This window comes from Galendromus occidentalis, unplaced genomic scaffold, assembly GCF_000255335.2.
Source record: "Galendromus occidentalis unplaced genomic scaffold, Mocc_1.1 scf7180000077475, whole genome shotgun sequence".
In the NCBI taxonomy this organism is placed as follows: Eukaryota; Metazoa; Arthropoda; class Arachnida; order Mesostigmata; family Phytoseiidae; genus Galendromus; species Galendromus occidentalis.
Genome location: NW_003805463.1, coordinates 644,376 through 666,586, shown reverse-complemented (window position 1 = coordinate 666,586; position 22,211 = coordinate 644,376). Strand labels below are relative to the sequence as shown.

Here is a 22,211-nt window from a genome sequence, read left to right as displayed (position 1 = left end):
GAATCAATTTACGATACGAGAGCAGCACGCGATCCGCCTCTACATGTTCCCGTTCCTAGTATACCATCGCAGCACTTCTCACACCTAAAGATGGACGACGATCAAATATACTGGCCAGACTGAATCGTCGTCTCCCATCAAGACTCAGATGCTTTTTCTAGAATCAAGCACGCCTCAGTGACTCCAAGCGCAGCACGATGAGAATTCGACTCCCTTCCTTGAGAGACGACTAAGGGCTGAACGCAACCAGTTATCTCAAACGATACGAATAATTCCGAATATAACTCGGTATGATCAGTTCATCACTCATGGCCATGGCTCATGGCCGAGAGAAAGCTTCTCTGTTCGATTTGATGTACACAAATACACATCTTTTGATTTCTTCATCGCATTCCATTTCGTTGATCTGAATAAAATTTCTAGTGGGCTCCGGCAGTCTCAGTTTGAGGCGTTGGCGTCTGGAAAGGCAGAGTTCGCGTTGAGGAGTAGGAATTCGGTCTCCAGGACAAATCAACTCCCGCTTCCGGATTAACCCGTGCATTTCACCGGCTCTTTGATAGATTACAATCATTGATTGATTATTATTATACATCAAGACAGCTTGCGTGACTCACTTGGGGGAGGGATCCCTTATCGTTAGAGTTCTCCGAGCAAGCTGAAGAAGCCCTCTTGCCGCCAGAAGTGTACTTCTGATCGAATATCTGTACGTTTCCTCCTCCGGGAACATGTTTCATATTATCCATGGATCCCACCTGGAAGAATTTCAATCATTGGATCCTCTCCTATTCCATACATTAGCTCCCGCTCAAGATTCATTCATCAAAAACGTTTGCACTGACCTTAGATTGCGCTTTGTTCTTGAAATCCAGTTTGCGGCTCTCAACCTGAAAGGAAAAGTTCATGGCTTCGAGTTCATAGCCCTGTGTCTAGAGAGGATCTAGGAAAAACATCGGAGCTACGTTTGCCGAACACAGACCTTCACTCTACCGCCTCCAGGTTGGTAGGTGGCGTTCTCCAACGATCCGATTTTGCTCTGAGCTTTGATCTCGACCTGCGTCGGGAGCGAAACATTCGTAATTCAAGAACGGGGAAGGAGCGGGGCTCAAGGTGTCGTCATCTCCGGAGCTCTAGAGGGGAGAGGATCCCAGAGCTTTTCTAACAGGTCTATTGCATACCTTTTGCGTCACTATTTTCTTGTCACCACCGCCCGGCTTGTGGGTTGCATTCTGCAGCGAGCCAATACGAGCATTCACGCTCCACTCCAGCTTCTGGGTTCCGACCTGGGGTCAATTCATCGTTTTGATTTCAATCGCGTCGTGAGATGGAGCTCGCTCGGAGTCCGTAGATCGTCTTACAGTTATGTCTAGAATTGTATCGAAACATGTGTCGTACCTTCACGTTGCCTCCTTGCGGTCGATGTTTTACATTGTCCATGGATCCGATTCTAGATTTGACGCTATTGAGGTTCGGCGGTGGGGCGGTCCCGACCTGAACTTTCGATATTGGCACTCCTGGAAAGAGTTCACCGACCCTGAGCCTTCCGTCCCTGCCTTCGACGCTTTATGCCATTCGAAAGTGAGCGTGCCGACTTATCCGGCTGAGTCGTCCTTCAGATGAGGATCGTGACCGTGACAGCGCACAAAGCACAACCAGCTCGACATTAACCGGAATAGGCGATAGACGGAACCTACTTGCTTGGGATGCGGATCGAGACTTATGGTTGGCGGGAGCAGGCGCTACGGAGAGACCAACTCCGTTGTGAATTCTCTGGGGAGACAGAGAGGCACTCCTGGGATTCTGAAACACCGTCGCTTAACTTTAATCGGCGGGTCTATGCGCAAGGATTGACAGATGATCCGCTCTCGCATCCGGGGTCGAAGATCAGCGTGATGCGCTCACCGAATGAAGTGGCGAGTTGGGCGTTCACTCACCTTCGATTTGACGCCATTGTCCGCCGAACTTCGCGTCTCTGAAATAGAATCCAAAAAATCATAAAGCGATGCATATCTACGTGAATTCCATGAATGAATAATCGTAGGGCGATAGAAATGATTGTCGGAAGAAGAGGCCTCTTTCCGATGAGGAGGTCGTGACAAATGTCATGCTCCCGTCTTCCAGGCCTCGAAACGAATGCGGCAATAAAGAGCAATTAATCGTATCTCGATCAATGAAGCGTTCCGATAGGCGAGAGCGTTTGCTCCCTGTTTTTTCCTTCTAAAAGTCCACTCTCAACGTCCACTCTCAGCATGGAGACCCAACCCCGCTCAGGGAATGCCCCCTACGGGCGCAAATTTCACACCTCCATCACTGTTCGGAAGCGGGGGAACTATTCCCGGGGTCGGTGAGTCACCGAGCATCAGCTTGCCCTCGCTCCTATTCGGGGTTTAAAATAGCTCCGATGCCGGAGGAGGGCAGGTTCCCGGAAGTTTCGTCCAGGCGAATGGAGTTCGTGACTCGATCCATGAACGATAGAGGAAAATGAGCGAATAAATTTTCACGGACGCAACAAGCTGAAGGCGGGGCCGTATAGACCGATTCCCAGTTTCCATCTGAAGGAGAGCTTTCGCACTTACCGAGTTTTTTCGGACGCTGGACTGCTGTTCCACTCATGCTGATGGGTACAACCGAACTCAGGAACAGTCCGGAAAGGAATTGCGTAGTTACTTGTCGCGACCGTTAGAGCGGGATCTATCGGCTCTCTGAGTTCGAGCAGCTTGTCGGAGCGGCGCGCTATACCGATTCCATCGCAACGGACGTGCGTTACTCGCGGCTCCCCGATCTCACTTTCCACCGACGGCTACCTCGATCGACGCGTGACTCCCGTATGCACGAATCGCTCACGATCAGGATCGTTTCTTCTGGATCAGGTTCGCTCGTCCCTTACATACAGAGGCTGGGGCACGTAGGGTTGTGCCTGCGCGAGAGGGCCCTCCATGAGCGACCGCAGCGCCCTCTCACGACTTGCAAGTCGCCACTGGGGTTGGGCAGAAGCGCCCTCCGCACCCGGGAAGTGGGAGGTAGCATAGCGCCCGAGTTTGTCCGAAAGAAATTGAGTAGCGCAAGCCGAACTTCGGGTGCTGATGGTTTTGGGGGACAGTGGCCGGGAAATAGTCGGATGAGAAGGGGTGGGGAATCGTGCGGCTCTTGAAATCTGTCTGGTCAAGCTGAGATGTTCACGGAGCTTCGGGACATCATTTCCTGAAATTGGGAAATTATCTGCATCAATCAGCAAAGACGAATCCTCTCGATCTCGAGCAGGCTTCATGAACGTGTTTAAAGCCTTGTTTCGAGCTCGCAATTATCGGTGACGTTCCACGGACCGCGGCTCTCGAGTAGAGCTCCGCGGCTCGACGAATTTCATGGAGCTTCCATCTTGACTCACGGATGATCATCTCTTCCGGCCGGTGGAAGCATTGACCATCGGCAAAGCTTCAATGAATCCTTCGAAGCCCCTCGAATCCACGTCGGGCGATCCTCTTATTGATCCGTCCGCAGAACATCGGATGATTCGCAATCCGTGAGTCGCCGGTCGCGGCGGGTTACGCTCTTTCTCGTGCTTTCTCGGAAAATTTCCATCTTGAACCCAGCATTCATGATTCACTTAAAACTTCGCCAGAGATATCATCATAGATGTGCCCTCAGAACTCAAGACATTCTCGCAAGCGGCACTTTCATGATAAAATGAACTACAACAAGAAGGTACGGTTACTCTTCGCCCTTCGCAGAAAGTAGAAGTATAATAATCCCGGACTCCACGAGGACCATCCTGTTTTCGGGATTCGTGGTCATGTAGACCTCCGGAGCGACGTTCAGACCAGCAGGTTGCGCCGAGGCGCAACATGGGTTGATGATCGACTCCGCCTGATGGAGATTCGCGCGTGATCAACACGATTCCGGGTTCCCGAGGATACAACAGGTAAGTCTCCAAGACAGACGAGCACATGCGACCCCGAAGGTTTCTTCTGTATTACGGAAACTCGAGAACCCCTCCACGAAGGCTTCAGCCCGGTCTAGTTGGGGGGGGGCGGAGAGAGTGATCATGACCGCATCGGTTCTTGACTTTCGCCCGAGTTGTTTAGCCCGAGCCTCCGGAGGGCGGCGTATACCGTGGGAAAATGGAGGCGCATTTCGACTCCACACCAGCCAAGAGGAGCAGTAATTGGTATTGGTATTGGTAGCAGCAGTAATTTGACTCTGCCATCTCGATATACATTGATGGGGACGAGAGCTTCCGCAGGATTATCAATTAGCATCGTTTGGTCTTTGAGGAGCCGAGGACCATGTCACGGTCTGATCGGAGATCGTTCCCGGAGTGATCGATGAAACCGAAGAACCGGTCCAGCGGAGAAGAGCAGACACAATAACCGCACTCACTCGGATCGATTCCGGGTTCTTCCGGATAGGCTCGATTTTCTCGAGTCGTAATGTCTCGCAGAACCTGGGGAAAGCGCAATCGATCAAATTTCTCTCGTATCCTCGGAATACATGGGAGAACGGTCGAGGGAAGGTCCGATGAATAATATAGACCGGAAATCTCGTATCGGAGAAGGAATTTCCGCTCATCCCTCTATCGCGATCTCCGCTCCTCAGAGGTGCGAAACTTCCGAAAGTTCGCATGTTCGGATACTGTTCAGCAGGGATCATCGCCATCATCATACGTATGGGTCGACTCAGTCCGCGATCCAAGCAGACCCCCGCTGCATCTGGAATGAGTATTTATCGGTTGCGCTCGGTCGCCCCGACCCAGCGTGATTCTATAGAAGCCGTACTCCTTCAGCGAGAAATTGCGTGTGTTCGCGCAGGGTGCATGCACAAGATAACTCCCCTAGTCGTCGAGTAGCGGACGACACTTACCACACACGCGCACAGATTCGCCTTCGTCCCGTGTCCCGTCTCGTCGTCAGTGTGCAGTTAGAAAGTGTGTCCCTCCGTGCGTGTATGTGTGTCGGAGTGTGTGCTGGTGGAAAAACAAGCCAGTCTTTAGGAGAAGGGTGGAAAGCAAAACTTAGCAGAAGACAGGCTGTGAAAAGACAAGGCTGCTGCCCGTTTCGACGGCGGTGTTCCTCGGAGCTCACAGGAAGAACCTTCTCCCCCCGAAGTCCGACAGAGTAAGCGATCCACTTCTCCGACGACAGTCGAGCGCCGCGCAGGAAACGGAACAGACGTTAGACCGAGTGCGAAGTGCCATCTTCACTACGAGCGACGGCAGCAGCAGCAGCAGCAACAGCAGCACAACTAGCTACTGCTCGCCTGGCCGTCTGAACGGCTAGCTGGCGATCCAGTTGATCGGCTGGATCATACGAGTAACGGGTCTGCTGTCGAAAGCTCGAGATCCCGTCAGCTGGTTTGGACTCTACTATTCCACGACGTTACGGATCGCCATCCTGCCGACGACACACAAGTATCGTCGTCGTCGACACACCACCGACACAACCTCCACCACCACAACCTCCATCATTTGCCGCACATGAATGGAAACTGGGTGAATTTTAGCGAGTTCCGGCGCCGATATTCTCCCGCAGTCAAGCACTCTTATCAACTCCGCCCTCTCGGATCAGAGGTTCGTACGAGTTTTCCGCTCGCGGGGAACAACGAACGTCGGAATCCGCAGGGAAAGTGTGAGACTCCCGAAGAAAACGGCGGACGATAATAAAACGAAAACTCATCATTCATCAGACAAGAGCTGAGCCAGGATCGGAGCGACCTTCGGCACGATTCACGGACCCTATTGGAAACTCCCGATTTGTGGAAGGGAGAGTGTTTTCGTTCGATTGTCCCCGCGCTATCACCGTTGCTCTAGGGCCGCCCTCAGAAACATTTCGTCCCGCCGTTGGGAGCAAACGATACGGCGAATTCCGAACGCAGGCAGCTCTCGACTGAGTCTCTTCGTCACTCAGCCGTCGACGTACACGACGAAGTTTCTTTTTGTGTAGCGATTGTCTCATTATAGAACACTACGTCGTCGTATAGTCGGCCGCCCTCCCGGAGCATCGTCTGTACGCGACTGAAAACTGAAATGCGCGATGGTTTCCTTGGCCGAGCACGACGTTTGTACGTGGTTTCGCCAATTGTCGTCGTATCGGAGACTCGAGATGCTTTGCCAAATGCTCAACTTGTGTGTCCCTTTGGAGCTCCGATTCGTTGAAACGTACGTGTCGAAGCTTGCGTCCCGCGAGCTCATTTTTCTGAAAGATCACGAGCATCGTGCGAACAGCCACACAGATTTAAAAAGGCTCGTTGACCAAGGCGGGGGTCCCCTCGATGGACCGACCAGATCTCGACTAGTTATCTCGTTGGCGCTCCTCAAGAGCGACAACACATCCGCAGCTGAAATCCTATATCCGGCCCTGACCGGCAGACTCCCGCAAGACAAGAGCTCGTTAGCACTTCTGGATCCTAAATGTCTCGAAGAATTGATACTGTTGTATTCAATGGCAGCCCTCCACTGCGCGTTCACATTCAGCCAACAGACAGCATTGGAACGACTCAAATCAGAACTCGTCAAGCTTATGCAGCCGAAATCCGTGTCCCCCACGTCCGGACTGAATTCCGCGTCTACTTCCTCGACGGGAACGACAACGGCCGCGGGGGCGGCGGCAGCGACCGCGGCGTCACCGACGGCGGGAGCGACCGCTGCGGCCATTCCCGTCGCCCCACAACCGGCTGTAGGCATGGCCTGTCCACCGGGTCAACCTGTTTATACGTACCCGCTGTCGATGGTCGGTTCCCTGCTCCCGCCCCAATTCCAGTGGTGTGGTCCTCTTGCTCAGAACGTACAGCTTCCAACAATATTCCAATCTGCCAACTCAATACATCCCACGATGACATTCGCGACGAATCCCTCCGTTCCGACCGTTCCACACCCGAAACTGAACCAAGTCACTGTCAAGTCAGGACAAGGATCCAAAGTTACCTTGTGCGGGAACTTCACCGACGGTCGCCAGATACACGTTGTCAGGGACTACGGGCAGATCGCGGAGCTTCGCAACAGACTCAACGGACCGAATAACTCATTGCCCAGCCTCTCGATGATGTACAACAATAACACCGATGTCGTCCACAAGGAAATCAAAGATTTCTTCACCGAAGTCTGCGCCAACTTCGCAGACCTTGATCTCGTTAGCAACTTCTTCGACCAGCAGACTCAGATGCACCCTCAGCCTCAGACGACGCTCATCGCGACGAGTACAATCCCAAGGTTCACAAGCGCCCCGCCACCTCCGTTCACCGTGACCAGGGACCACCAAGCCACCAGCGATCAGGAAGCGATAGCCGTCCGGGAGGCATTGAAATCGGCGAACGCCCACAAGCACATGCTCAAGTTCAAAGACGTCACGACCATGAACGACTTCTGCGAGCTCACGGAGGAATCTCTCAAAGCCCGAGGGCTCTCGAGCACCGCCATCGACCGTATTCAGCAGGTCCAAGCATTGAGGGGAGCGAGCATCGCGGCCTCACCGACCGCTGTGGCCCACGCTCCGCTCGTGGCCATGGCCATCCAGACGCCGCAGCAGCAGCAGCAGCAACAGCAACCGTCCGCCTTATCTGCGAGTGGTCAGTGGCACAGCTCGGAAGAGGACACGACTCCACCGTCCTCGTCTCCGTCGCCACCGAACCACCAGCAGTTCACCTCACCTCCGCCTCAATTTTACAGCATCATGATGCCGATGGTCCAACCCGGCGGAGCCACAACCTACGTGCCGACGACCTACTCTGGTTACCCTGTGCCGACGTTCGTCGCCACCGCGCCACCGCAACAGAACGGGTGAGTCGATAGCTGACCTAGTCCGGTCCACATCCTCCTGGAGCCGGTGAACATACGGGACAAATTTATCTATGCTCCGGAGAGTATCACCCCTGTGCTTCGCCGCAAGGAACTGACCCTTTTTTCTTTACTTTTTTCTTTCCCGTAGAACGTACGTCACGACGCAAGGCGTCTCTGCCAACGGTCAACACTTGGTGCATCCGATGCTCGTGCACACGCAGCATAATCCCCAGGTTGGAGGTCATTCTGGGGGCATTAGCCCTTTAGGTAACGCGTCAGGGCCAATGAACCACCTGCATGCGCACAATGGTCAGAGCGGAGCTGCTGTCGTGGGGACATCGGCCGCTCTCAGTCACCTGCATCATCCTCCGCCGTCTACGGGCTCGAAATCGCCACATTCGCCGACTAGTCAAGGAGGCGGTCAACAACCACATACCAAAATCGAAAGCCATGCGCCGTCGGTGCAGAACCACATGAAACGTCAACCCCTACGATCTCAACATTGAAGTAAAGACAGACTACGTTTAATTGCATCGAGATGGATCTTCTAGTCCAGGCGTTGAACCCCCTCACGAAGCAAGTCCAAGCATCTTCGCCCGTGATGTTCGATCCGGGAAGTGCCGCCACCGACAGAAAAGCGACGAATAATAATAATTGTCATCGGACGGCCGCTGTGGCAGCATCAGTCATCGAAAGGGTTCGATAGTATCATCAATGTTCGAGAGGATTACTAAGTTCGCCCGACGGGGCCTACAAGCTATCATGTGATTCTTAGGTAAGGTGTGCGACAGCACGCGGCAGGGCGCTGTCACTCTCCCGCTTTAGGAAGGATAATTCAAGTAGTCTCTCATGGATCGCTCGGCCGATGCGAATGATTCAATAATTCACAGCGTGTTCGGGCATGCGACCATTAGCGGTGCCTCGCGTGTACGCGCACACAGCCGCCTGCAGGTTGCGAGTCGTAGGGTTGTTCACGCGCAAGCGGAGTCGGCGCATATCGAATCATTAATCTGATTGGTACAGTGAGCCAACTAGTCAATTTTCAAGCCACGATGCTCTGTCGACAGGTCGAACGTCACTCGAACGGGCGAACACACCGTCGAACCGCTATACTAATTGTGGATATTTTCGATTTGTATATAATAATTGTTCGATATTGAGAGAGCTCCAGTTTCTACTTATATTCCGGTCTCATGCGATGTTGAACGAAATAAGTTGAAGAGAGCGAATCTCGCGAAGCTGTGCGAAGTCTCAGTCATCGCAACAAGCAAGAAGCCAACTCCGAGGAAGATCTAATCAAATCAGACCTGCCATTGGGAATCGAAGAGCCGGCCAAGATTGCGATAGAGGGTTCCGGTCTAGGATCTTAAAGAGATTAATTTTGTTCTTTTACAATTATTACCGCTGCCAGCTGTCGTGGTTTTTCCGCGGCCGCTGAGCCATAATTCATTGTCGTGTGAACTTCCGATGTGCAATTTATACCTTTTCGAGACAGCAGAAAATCATAAGTTTTGCTCAGTGGCCGAAGCTGGAATCGTTCCCGAGCGTATTCATGCAATGTTATAATGATGGTATTGATGATGATGGGAATCGAACTAAGTCAACGCTGGAAGGCGCTTTTATCTTTCGGAAACTCAAAAGAACGACCACGTGATAAGGTGTTTATGAAAACAAAAGTCATGTTGATGGAACTTCGAGAATGATGTATAGGTGGATGAAGAGATTATGGATTGCACGAAGTAAAACAATGTATTGCTTCTGAGTTCCTATGTTTTGGTTACCACATACGTATTTCGCGAGCATGTTGTCGCTATCGAGCGGTACGCGATCTGCAGCAATCCAAACTTTCTTCAGATTCATCAATCGGAGCTGCGGGATATTGTTGCAATTCTCGGTTGCCAATCGCATATTTTGCTCTCGAGATTCGCTCTTCGGCTGTCATCGAATGTCAGGCACCTGAGAATGCCAAATCAAATCGCTCATCGGGAGAGGATCATACCGGAAAATTTTGTCGATCCCTTCTGGCTTCTAGATTTCATTAGGTAATCTTATCGGATTTTGGCGAGAGCTCAAATGGAAATGTTTTGTAAATATGAGCTTAGATTCGAAATCGCTCCCGAAACGAGCTTCCAAGTAGCGTCCATCATCGCGCCTCGTGGTATTGAACCAGCCCAATCTCCACGCCTCGCTTGCTTGAGGCATCGCACAATGGTTCTCCGATTCTCTGAGAATGGAGCCTTACTAATTTTCAAGCATTGGCGGAGTCCGCTTCAAGAGGAATTCTTTGCCGCGACGAGAAAAGATTCTAACCTCCTCGAGGGCAGGTGCCCCGCCATCCATGGGGGATCGTAATCCATTGAGTCAAGGAGGATTCCGTACGGAGTGCACGTAACGTCGCATCGGCAAGGCCTCTGCATCTACTAAGACGATCGCTTTTCGATGAGCTCGTATTTCCCCGCCGAGGCAGCATCTCCCTGTGGTACTCGAAACTCGGGAAATGGAGCGCTCTCAATTCCCAATGCGTGGTCTGTCTCGATGACTCGGAACCATGTGACAGACGTTCCTTGAGGCATCGATCATCTCTCATCTCAAGAGTGGGTCAAGTTCGCCAGCTCGTACCTCCTCGTAAGAGAGGGTCGACCACGACGTCAAGATAAAGAAAAAGGGATCGGGAAGATTCCGTGGGGAATTCTCTTGTCGAATCCGACCGCTCTTTGTTGGATCCTGGAGCATGCCGAGGCGCGAGTTTTCTTCGAGTCTCGGAGCTGCTCTTGACGCGAGTTCTGCCGTCGATGGTAGTTTCTCTCGATTTGGTGCTAGAATGGACGGTCAGGAATGGTCTTGTTGGAGTGCCCATTCTGGGTCCCTATCGTTCACGGCTCGAATGGACAGGAATGAGAATCAAACCAGTCCTCGTCTCTCAGATGAACCGACATTCCGACGTTCGCTCTTAGTGATGCGCTACATGCATTCCACGAGAGCATCCTCATCGGGAGTCGGCCGGGAACGCCTGCTCCCTGGTACGAGAGAGGGTCTTCGTATGTGAATGAAAACTCATTTCCAACGATCGACGGGGGTGAGCGCCGGAAACGAAAGCCTGGGGTTTGTAACCCCTCCGGATATCTCGAGAAATGTTTTTCCGATCTTGCTCTCGATACTTTTTGTGGCTTGAATCGAAATCAGTCGACGATATGATCCGCGCTTCTGGGAGACAATATGACGCAGAATTGGATTGTCAAGATCACGCCTCGGTGACGGAGACATAATTCCCACCGGAAAGGCACATGGTGAAGGATTCTGGTTGATACCTTGCCATAGAACTACGCTCCCTCGAGCATGATCGTGGGCGAGTTCGTCCTGTTGCGCTGAGCCTCTCAACCACCAATGCCCTCATGGCAGAACTCGTGTCAGTCTCAATGTGGGTCTCTCATTCCTCACTCTGACACAAAGAGGAGAGAAATTCCACGTTGGAAAGCAACGTTCTTGCTCCCTGGAATGATCTGTTTCTCGCCCAGGGACACGCTATCGAAATACAGAGGGGACCGCTCTCGGCCATGCAACGGGCGGGACACAAGGGGTGTCGTTAGCTCCCGTCGGTGCTACAGTGTTTTCTGAACTGAGGGATTCCGACATCGGGGGCATAGGCTCGACTCGAGATCTCGAAGCCGATACAACGCAACGTGAGCATGAGAGATGGCAGGTTTCGCCATGTGGCTGCGTGATCAAACTGACTGAGTCGACCTGGTCGAAAATTCGTCAAGGAGAGGAAACGCAGGCACACCATGAAATGAAAGTCCGGGTTCGTCCTAATCTGTTGACGAGAATCTCGAACTCCAAGAGAGTTTACTTCCGCAGTATGGACCTTCCAACTCACCAAAGCATCCGGGAAGAGGCCGTCGTCCGCAGGACGGAACTTTCGTCCGACTTACTCCCAGTGTATCGTCTATGCACCTTTCTACGAGGACTTATAGAATAGTTTCGCTAAGGTTTGTAATGAGCTGATTGATTGTGAGGTTCATGGAAAGAGGGTTCTGTTGATGAATGATGACTTATTAATTATCATTAGCCACACCACTAGGAATGTTGATTGCTCATAACCCTGTAAAATGCGGAGGTCGTGTAGTTGTCTGATTTGGGTAGCGACCGGAGGCAATATTGGATGGATGCTTGATGTCTTGTAGAACTGGATGGATGATATCAACGATGATGGAAATGACGATCAGCAGTATATCGAAACCAATTTCTAATAAATGCGCCATAAGAGCTCCCTTGCTCCTTGCTCCTTCTTCAAGTTATAGCTGGCGTGTACAGGGCTCCCTCAAGACGAATGATATGGGCGATTTCCGAATCTCCCGGGCGTCCGGCTTCGGACGTACTTTACCAGGAATTCTTGTTTCTCTCTGCTGCCGCATCAGCGACGGAACAGGAGACCAGCGTTCGCTAATGCATACTCTCGAATCCCGACCCATACCTAGACCTTACTTTTAGGGAGAGAACCTGACTTTCACGACGAGGGATGACGACCAGCCTCAAGAATGGATGTCGGCAACCTCCTACCGACAACCGGAGCAGCGCCTCGGCGTAACCGTCAACGCGACAGAATGCAATTTTCATCAGCAATGGAATGGATCCAACGCTAACTCATTTTGCTCCGCTTAGAGATGATCTATCGATTCTTGTCTACCAAAGAGGCATGCAATCGCCGAAGATGCCACCCACTCATGCACAATTTTCCCACCGAATCAATCGACTCGAGAGAGTCGTGGAAGTTTACGGGAGTTTCATGGCCTCGGGGGTTCATTCCGCTTCCGGTCCTCTCGTCGCGTCGTAAGGACCCTCTCGGCCCGCCCGTCGATGCCATGTTCCGGCTCTTGGCAGTATCGGCGGAACCTAGGGAAAACGGGGCATCATATACCGAACTCCTCCACGTGTGACTCGCGACGTGACGCAGATATTCATCAGGGGGAGGGTGGATTCGTCTTCTCATGGAGAGACTTCCGATATCTGAATCTTCTGCTTTGATCTAAAGCCGAGAGAGGAACGGTCGATGCCTCGCAATATCGTGTTTTCTTGGAAACTGATTGGATCGATCATCAGACGAATCCACAGAGGGCACATCCCGGACCACCTCATCTCTGGTATTTTTCCTCATCAAGTAGTGGATGAGGGGAGTATAGTGCGATAAGTTCGGGAATCTAGCTGAAAGCCTCTTCTGCTCAGTCTCTTCACCTTCGAGCTTTATTCCTTCTGCTTATCATGGAGACTCACCGACTGAATACTGAACTAGAAAGTTATCGAGAATTTTGGCTTATTATCCACATCGATGATGATGCCCTGCTTGACGTATCGGTTCCAGACGACTTTCTCACCCAGATGCGGGACGCATACAGGACCTGTCGAAACGGAGATCCCGCCGAAGTCGTATTCGGACCAGAGGGCGATTCCGTTGCTGCCGCAAGGTCGTCTGGATCAGGACAAAAGAGATGGGTCAGACCTCGACCATGAGAACATGGCAATTAATTACGCACACAAGAAGCTCCTCATTCAATCCAATTATCGGAAACTAGACCTCGGGTGAACCGGATCTCCGGCAGTACGAGCTCTGCGTACAGAGAGCCGTCAAAAAAGCGAAGAGAGTTTCTCGATTAATGAATGAAAAAAAATGAAATGAAAAAAAAAATAGTGTCGCAAAGCTATCAGAACCCGGGAGGTGCTGCGCATTATGAGGGAAGTTGGATCGAGAGGTCAACCACGTGAGGAATCGCTCTTGGAAGGGACACATTCGTGCGGGAGAGCATGCAGGACTCCACGGCGAGTCGGAGGCTTGCGTCTTAAGACATAATTTACGTTTTCAGCAAATCGACGGAACACAAAGTTCGAATGCGCTTACATCAACTCGAGCGTCTGATTCCTCTTCGGATTTACGACCAACTCTTGGGGTAAGCTTACGGCCCGGCAAGGATATTCCCAGAGGGGTTGAGGTTCCACGTCAGAGTCGCAAGACGATATCGCGAGCTTCCACAGAGAACGGGAATTCGTGAGCTAACAAGTCCGTGGTCTATCTTTCTTATCTTTTCACGCAAAATCAGAGCGCGGTCCTAGCCTACCTGTATGAAGTCGTCGTACGCTTCCATTTTCAAACCCACAGTAGCTTTTATGGGTGCTCTGATCTTCCAGAGATGTTCTAGCTCAACACTCATGTACATGATTCGATGTTGCGCGGGTAGGCGTTTCAAAGCGCTGAGCTCCTTAGATTCTCCGAGTGAGTCTTGCAGTCTCAACCAAGGATCCCTGGGGGGACGCAGTCATAGTGATGTCGACTTATTGCCATTCACGGCTCAAGGATAGAAGTTCTAACCAGGAGATGGTGCAACCGAGCAACAAGGAATTACGTTGGAATTCGGCCTGATCCTTAATATTTCCCGTCATTCTCGCGAGCTCCTGAGGCCTATTTCACGTGAATCACGGATTTGCTCACAGAAAGCTACGAAATACCGCGTGTCTGAAGTCGGAATCCGCCGAGTCACGGAATTCTTTGCTTACCAGGGCAGGAGGCACTCGTTGAAGTATGGTTCCGCGAATAATAATTGTATGTTGTGCGTATCCGTGAAAACCCGGCAGTTCCCGAGCTTATTCAAATCGATTAATTGTTCTAGAATTTTTGAAGATCTCGAGCCCGTGTCCTGAAGAAAAAGTTCGATTGTGGTGATGACGAGTACGCCTTCGGTATGGATGCTCAAGCGAGTATGACGGGGAACCGATAAACGATTTACCAAAACAGTGAAGTTCTTGTGTGGGACTTGCTTCGCCAAGACCAGAGGCAAAGTGAGGAGACTCTGTCCGATGAAAAGAATCTCGTTCTCCCTTGTAGCTTCCAAAGCCCGTCTCAGCGTCGCTATGTATGACTTCGCTCCAACTTGTGCGATTCGCGATCGCGGAACTGTAAAATGTACTCCACACGTGCACACGGGCATTTCGACGCGGCTCCTGTGGGAAGAACGAGCTCAGACATCGTTTCGAGAGTGAGGACCCCGAAATCAGACTCTTGGAGCTGAGACTGAGGAGCAAAGTTCCCGGAAATTCGACCTCACCCTTTCGTGTCCGTGATATCGAACCAAAAGCTGAACTCGTCTCGACGGCACGACAGATAGCGGCCCCGGGTATTCCGCGGATAGTACACAGCTTGCATCCAATGGTCTCTCCAGGGTTGGTTTCTGCCGTCAGGATGTGCCCAGAACGGAGCGCATGAGAGGATCACTTCAGGAGACATTCTACATTGCCACCACATCAAAACACAAGCGTTTTCCCTGCTCCAGTCTTCACGTAAGTCGACGTCGACCTGGGATCGCGTTCGCAGCACGTCTTTGAAATCGAAGCTGGGGGAAGTTGGAGTGTGAGACATCGAGCAATCATCCCCGGCTCTGACGGACCTCAACGTGAATTGACCTGAGGGGTGAGACGCGGAATAGACTCACTGGAATACTTCGACGGGATCCGTCACGAAATTCAGGTCAACACCAGGCTCCAATTGCGATAACTGAATATCGTGTAGACTGGCAGTTCCAAGACATTCTTTCATCTCCTCGGTCACGCTCAAGCCGTCAGTGTCCGGAGCGTGGTGCCGCCTGAGGAACGCCGAGTCGACCACCTAAGTATGGAGTTGTTTCGATTCAATAATAGGTATGTTTTCACGGACCTTTCGGCCTCAGAGGAACATCTCATCACGCAGCGCGGTTCAGGTGCTCCACCTGGAAACCATGGAATTTAAAGTAGCCCCATTGACAGAGGTTCATCCTTAACTTTCAAAACGTGCCTGAACGAAAACTGTCGCTTCTTGAGGAACTATCAAACATCCATCGGATAAGAGACGTTCGCGAGCATCGTGGTAGGCTCGGATAGCACCTTCACCGACAAGTTCTGTATCGAACAACTCAGTCACCAGAATATGGGCTCTTGTTTCCATGTCGCAACCGCGTCCTAGGAGGGAGAAATTATCATTTGTTCAAATCCGGCGATCCTGTATGGGTATCCCGGAAACGGGACCCTGTGACCGTTTAGAGCTCGAGGGTTTCGAGAACAGTCGGTATGCAGAGGTGCAGCGACCAGGAAGACAGGAGCGACCTATGCGCCGAAACTCGTCCATACCCACAGTGACGTCGAACGATGCCTTAGGGATCAATTTGACTTTTTTTTCGTAGCCATTGGAGCTGATCACTTTTCGCGCGACCTCGATGACAGGCTCGAACGCGTCGCAAGCGTAGATGGTGTCCGCACCGTGTCGAGCCGCCAGCATGGAGAGCAACCCAGACCCTTGGGAGAGAGAGCAGGGAGCTCCTCTTAGCGAGCTTGAAATCTATTTCGGAGACGAATCTTTCTCCAAAACATTTCCGGGGCTTCTAAATGTGATCCTGTGTATATACATATATACAGGAAATATTTGCCACGCACCTGTTCCAATATCCAGTACGACGATGTCTTGCTCACCGCGCGCGCGCAGCGTCTCGATCGCCCATTTGACTCCGAGTTCGTACAGAGCGTTCTGAAATGGCATATGTATGGATTTACCTCACGAATCCTGCAGGCGATTGGGATAAAGATATTATAAATATATATCCGTGGCGTTGCCACAAAATCAGCGATGACTTGTTCGTGGTATCTGGTATCCGACTTTTGACATCCTCTTCCCTCACACTCACCCTTTCCGTGTCGTGCAACATATCACCGTAAGCACTCCTCGCAATTTCCAGAGAAGGCGATCCGCTGCCGCTTTCGCGCTCATCGTCCTCCCGTCGCTCCTCCATGTATAGTGTGTCCTTTGGCTTGCTGTCGAAGAGGGATTCACGCGAAATCGACCGCCAAACCCGGGATCACACGCGGTCGCATGATTGGCCACCAACAGCTGATCGGGACCGGAACCAACAGTTTGCGCCCTCTGCCGGCCGAATCCTGAGACTCACAGACTGGTTCTCTAAAAAGATTCTCCTTTCCCACCGAGAGAACCCGTTTCGGAGATCTGACATGCGTAGTAACAAGGATCAGGATACTCTTACGCAAATTCATGGGATGGCAGCGCTCTCCAGCAAGAAGATCTATGCTCATATCTGATATTGAGCTGGGTCCTCGGCGAGTGAGGGGATGCGGATTGTCCCATCATAAATTCCGGAATTGGCTCGGATTCCTGCGATGCGATTGTCAAAGTGAGAACCCGTTGGCTTCGCCGTCGATGATCAAAATTTATTCTTCTTCCCTATGCCTGACGGGAACTAGATCCCAATCACAGCTAGGCTAGATTAGGCTCGATGATCCAGAATTGCAGTCCGCATCTGTATTCCAAAGTCTTCATATATTGGGGCTCAATCAATGACCGTCAAAGCGTTTCCTCGGCAAGCTGATCTCAGTGTTCCTTCGGGGTCTCCTCTGCGGGCTCCTCCCAGCGCTCGATTCGCTCCCAGAGTCGACTGGACAGTTTTCCTGTGCGCCTCAGACCATGTCCGTCTCGCTAGGCGGTGAACCTTGGGGTGAGACGCCAGAATGCTCCCCGTCACCTCGAGGGTCCGGCGAGCGATCTCTTACGAGATCATATTTCTTGATCTCCAGGAAGAGCGTTTGCAGAAGTCTATCACGGTGGGTGATTCGGCTAGCGGCTCTGATTCACGATTCCTAATTCCTCCTCGGGTAGACACCACATCTACCTATCAAACTTCACTTGTGCGAGCGGGATCTACGATCTTGTACGGACCGAGTGACTTTCTGAAATCGACCGCCGATCGTTCCTCTGCTGGCGGTCAACTTTGAATAACATTTAAATATCGTGGAACAATGACACGTGACGACTAGGACCTATGGATACCTAGGCTAGGTGAGCCTACGAAACCGCCTGGCGTTTCAGAAGTAGAGACGTATCCTCGTCGCCGCAGCCTACGACAATATTCGCTCCATAGAAATCATAGTACGCCGTGCCGTGAAATACAATGTTACTCAGCACGATGAGATACTCGGCCAGAGCGAACGCCGTGTACATATACGGCTCACAGTGGCTATTGTGCCGATAGAATGTTATTGCGCAGACAATGCTGCAGATGAGGGTTGTCCAAGTCGCTTTTCTCTTGATGGCCAGCGATTTACGATGATTTGGACCGCGTCTTTGCTGGAGCCTGGGCAAAATGAAAGCGCATAGGCACATGTACAGTATCGCGGTCAATAGGAACGTGATGAAACATCTCTCGTGGATCGGGTAGTTTTCACTTGACGAAACCATGGTCAAGCCCAGTAGGCATGTGTCTTCGATGATCTCGAGGACGAACGCTAGGTCTGCCAAATACCGGTACTGAGCGGGCAGATCGTTGCAGTGTAGACTACGATACATCCAGGCGTAGACATAGCGCGGTGCGCTATGGATTCCGATACCCGTTCGCCACACATACTTTTGGGGGGAGAAACTTCCTATGGCAGCGCTGATCGAAGGGAGCAGGTTCGCCACCTTACAGTGTGTTTCCGTTGATTCTTTGAAGCTAAACATCAACGAATACATGACGCAGAATATAAAGGACAACAGCGGAAGAGACACTACGTACAGCGCGATCCGACTCGCGCTGTACGTTATCAGCACGCGCGACATGTTGAGCTCTCAGACGGGGCCGGACGAAATCATGTCGCGTAATCGTCAATCACAGAACGTTCCTCATCGGGCCATCTCACAGAGAACGACCCATTCAATGAATGTGCCTCAAGTGACTTCACCGCTCGTTGGAGAACGAGCCTTGCCCACCAGAAACACCCCTCGGAACCAGATCGGTGTTTGGGATTGGGGATCTTCTGATGGGGACGAAGAAAACTAACGGGCATAAAGGAAAGCGGCGCTGAGAATGAAACGAAACGTGGTAAGCCGAAAAAGTGTCCGGGAGAGGGTCGATATTTCTCCAGTGAAACCCGTTCGGAGCAATGACAGAACGAGAACCCCTCGGAACTCGGGAGTCGGGAGTGAGGTCTTGCGCCGAAAATCCGAGAATGGAATTAGAATGATGTCGATGATCTATACTGACAAGTCTACCTGGCTCGGTCGATAGGTGCGCAAACCGGACTTTCGATATTATTTTTTCCTTATTGAGTCTCGAACTTTTCAGAAGGTACGACTCATTCCCCACAGGTATAGTCTCTTATGGGAGCGAAGTACACGAAGTCATGAACGAATTTCTGAGGACATTGCGAATCGTTACTCCACATGGCGGAAAGCCCTCGACGGCGTACCTGCTTCTTGAGTCCTTCCGCGCTCGACTCCAGTGGCTTGCCGATGCTCTCGAGTATCATATACACATTCTGTAGGCGGGAGCTCAACCGAGAATTCGATTCTCGATTTGAGTCCGAACGGAATATTCGATCTTGTCATCTCAATCCCCTTTCTTCACCTCATTTCCCTGCCGACGCGAATCGCAAACGATGGTTCTCAGATATTGAACATTGATGTTTCGGGCGCGATATTTCCGCACCCATTATATTTAGCACGTCGCTTGTGTTAGAATCTGGGTCCGATTGAATGGGACCTTTCCTCTTCCTCTGCAAGCATCATGAAGGAGTGGTGCATCGAAATTCGTTCGTATCAGTTTCTCAGGGGGCTCATCCATTCGTCAGATCCACTTGCTGAATGAGGTTCACTCCTAACCAGTGACGATACAGCGCGGATCAAGGAGCGAGAGCCGGTACTCTATTCAATTATTGAAAAACATTTTATTCAATTGCTCCCTATAAAACTCTGCTTAAGTATATCGGTCGGTAAAATACGCGAAGCTCGGCCTTCGCCAACGTTGACATCGCTCAGCTGGTGATTGCTGAATCAAGCATCATTCGCGGACTTGTCTATGGCTTTACCTTGATTCAAACTCATTCTCAAAGATGGCAGTTCCAGAACACCATCAGGACTGAGTTCAATATGACCCGCGACTCTCATTCAGTTATGCGGTGGGTATGTTCGCTACGGACCCGGCCATTGCTCATGACGGCGTCGAAAAGGCCGACGAGCGCATGCAACGGCCTCAATCGGTGTACCGGCGCGGCACCTACCGTCCGAGGGTCCGTGGAGGAGTGCGTTGACTCAAAACGAGGCTTGTTTCAATAGGTGCGCGGTCTCTTCGTCCTTCGAGCCTACCACAAAATTGACGCCGTGGAAATCATAGTACGCGGTTGCGTGGAATATAAGAGTACTCAACACTATTGAATATTCTGCTATTGCAAATCCTGTATACATATATGGCTCACAATGACTGTTATGTCTGTCGAACGTAATTGCACAAATCACAGTGCAGATGAGGGTTGAAATGCAGCACTTCTGCTTCAGAGCCAACGAGCGCGTATGATACGGTCCACGCCGGGTTTGAACTTTTGGCAAGCCGAACGCACACAGAATTTGGTAGAAGACGCTCGTGAATAGAAAAGTTATGAAACATTTCTCGTGTATCGGGTAGTCTTCCGTAGACGAAACCATCGTTAATCCCAGGAGGCAAGTGTCTTCGATGATTTCTAGCAAGAATGCTGCATGAGCTAAGAATTGGTATTTCACTGGCAGCTGACTCCGGTGCAGGTTCCAATACATATAGGCGTAAACATAACGGGGGGCACTGTGTAAACCGATTCCGGCCCTCCAAACGAACTTCTGAGGAGCGAAGTTCCCAATAGCGGCACTGATCGATGGGAGTAGGTTGGCTACCTTACAATGAGTTTCTGTTGCCTCTTTGAAGTTTGCTAACAGAGTGTAAATCACACAAAATATGAACGAAAATAGAGGCAGGGACACCACCACCACAACCAAACGACTGACACTGCACGAAAGTAATACTCGGCTCATCGTAAACTGTTTTGCGGTCGCCAAATCGAGATCTGTGGCCTCACGGCCGGGAAAGCACTGAATGTCCCCTTCGACGAACCGCACGAGACGTTGCCCGTCAGAATCGAACGCGTTCCGAGAGTTGCCAGGTTTCCCGGCAAGGATCCGGGACTGATGATGCTACAGATAACAGATCCGGAATCCGGACTTGCTAAATATCTGAAAGTTGAGAGCTGAAAGCCCGACGAAGGCCGGTAGCTCCTCTCCGCTCGATTCCTCAGCGCGCATGCGGTTTCTTCTATTTTTCCAGGAAGGCAGGAAGGGCGTTTGGAAGGAGCGCGGGAACTCTACACTCTGGGCCCGCGCTTTCTTGGGAACGCAATGGAACGCACATTCCCGTCTATGATATTATTGTTTCGGGTCTGCCTTTAGGCAGACGGAACGATTCGGACTTCGATGATGATGATCTCTGCTCGAAGTTGGCGATTTCCTTCACGGAGCTCTCTGAAACAGCCCAAGCCGTTCACAAGTCTCCTGATGTCCTGTACTTGCAGGAACGTACGAGAACCTCAGGGATTGGCTTAGGGTAGGGTAGGCTCCGTCCGCGACTTCAAAAGGCGACTGGGAATGGATGGGACAAGGAATATCAGTCCCTCCGGGCGGGCGGGGGGCTCTGCGGAGAAGTCGCAATAGAAGGATGAAATGAAGCCTCAGAGCTCTAAATAGTCGCTGCTCACAGCTTGACCGCCGACGAAGGGTGGCGGAAGAATATCGTAACAATATACGTACAGGAAAGTAGCCGATGGAGCCGTGTTGCTGAGCAGGCGTCCCCCGGGATCGGGGACGAACGCGTCGGGTGGAAACTGATGCAGTGTCCGAGAATGAAGTTCCTCAATGAGCCGCAGCAGCCAGTGACGACTCGGTGGCGCCTTGTTCCGCTGGCTACGCGCCTTGCGGGAAGGGTACGTTCACCCTGATAGACGCCCGAGAAACTCACAAGCGAAGCGCTGTCGCGTACGTCGATGATGAGGAATCCTGCACGGCTCTTCACGTTGAGCTAGAATCTCATTTGCTGCAAGTGATCGAGCGTGCTCTCGCTGCGGTGAAATTCACATGTGTTGGATGATCCAACCGACTTGGGATCAGGAGTCGCCGCTCATCGACACGACCAGCTGCCGTGAGAGGATGAAGCGGATCTGCCGCGAGGATGGTGGAGATCATATCGCTGAGAGCGTCTCGCTCAGACATCGTTTCTCTTACGCTCTTGACATGTGTCTTCCTAACGATGACTTTCCTCTGAACGAAGCCATGTTCCGCTACCGTGTGACAGGCGGAACTGCTGACTAATTGGGTAATTTCTGAATCCTTATGACTTTTTCCCCGACGCTCGGAGCACTTTCTCGTCGTCACTCCATTCACACGGTGGCCAACGAACGATGACAAAAGTTCGTCGTCCATCGGATATCCGAGTCTCGGCCACAATACCTCGTGAAATTCATCGGGGCATTTCGGATCAGACTAAATGAGCGTGTCGTCGAGCTTGGTCGGGAAGTATCGGCATTTCAGGTAGCTGGATCTTCCTGGTCCTTTGTAGAACTGAGATCCGGATCCTGAGAAAATAGTAGAACA

The 22,211-nt window shown here is 51.5% G+C and overlaps 4 protein-coding genes and 1 pseudogene across 4 annotated transcripts; 1 reads left to right on the top strand and 4 right to left on the bottom strand.

Moving 5' to 3' along the window:
• Positions 1-292: 292 nt before the first annotated feature.
• Positions 293-2,894, bottom strand: tau (microtubule-associated protein tau). Its single transcript, XM_003744796.2, has 9 exons — positions 2,574-2,894; positions 1,932-1,969; positions 1,692-1,797; positions 1,393-1,511; positions 1,176-1,280; positions 977-1,051; positions 840-884; positions 615-752; positions 293-458 (listed from the first exon to the last, which is right to left on the bottom strand). Exons 1-9 carry the CDS (start codon positions 2,608-2,610, stop codon positions 420-422), a joined length of 702 nt encoding a protein of 233 aa, XP_003744844.1. The 5' UTR covers positions 2,611-2,894; the 3' UTR covers positions 293-419.
• Positions 2,895-6,023: 3,129 nt separating this feature from the next.
• Positions 6,024-8,271, top strand: LOC108864452 (uncharacterized). The gene is made up of 2 exons (XM_018640122.1): positions 6,024-7,765; positions 7,914-8,271. Exons 1-2 carry the CDS (start codon positions 6,024-6,026, stop codon positions 8,269-8,271), a joined length of 2,100 nt encoding a protein of 699 aa, XP_018495638.1.
• A 4,777-nt stretch (positions 8,272-13,048) lies between these two features.
• On the bottom strand, positions 13,049-16,666 carry Art7 (arginine methyltransferase 7). Its single transcript, XM_029111874.1, has 12 exons — positions 16,462-16,666; positions 16,214-16,304; positions 15,911-16,075; positions 15,579-15,742; positions 15,241-15,413; positions 14,857-15,141; positions 14,539-14,752; positions 14,309-14,448; positions 13,873-14,056; positions 13,715-13,780; positions 13,630-13,676; positions 13,049-13,229 (listed from the first exon to the last, which is right to left on the bottom strand). Exons 1-12 carry the CDS (start codon positions 16,564-16,566, stop codon positions 13,049-13,051), a joined length of 1,815 nt encoding a protein of 604 aa, XP_028967707.1. The 5' UTR covers positions 16,567-16,666.
• Positions 16,667-17,630: 964 nt separating this feature from the next.
• LOC100905054 (post-GPI attachment to proteins factor 2-like) lies at positions 17,631-18,383 on the bottom strand. Its single transcript, XM_003744878.1, has one exon. The coding sequence runs from the start codon at positions 18,381-18,383 to the stop codon at positions 17,631-17,633; it is 753 nt and encodes a 250-aa protein (XP_003744926.1).
• A 1,460-nt stretch (positions 18,384-19,843) lies between these two features.
• LOC100904909 (post-GPI attachment to proteins factor 2 pseudogene) lies at positions 19,844-20,603 on the bottom strand (annotated as a pseudogene).
• Between the last annotated feature and the right edge of the window lie 1,608 nt (positions 20,604-22,211).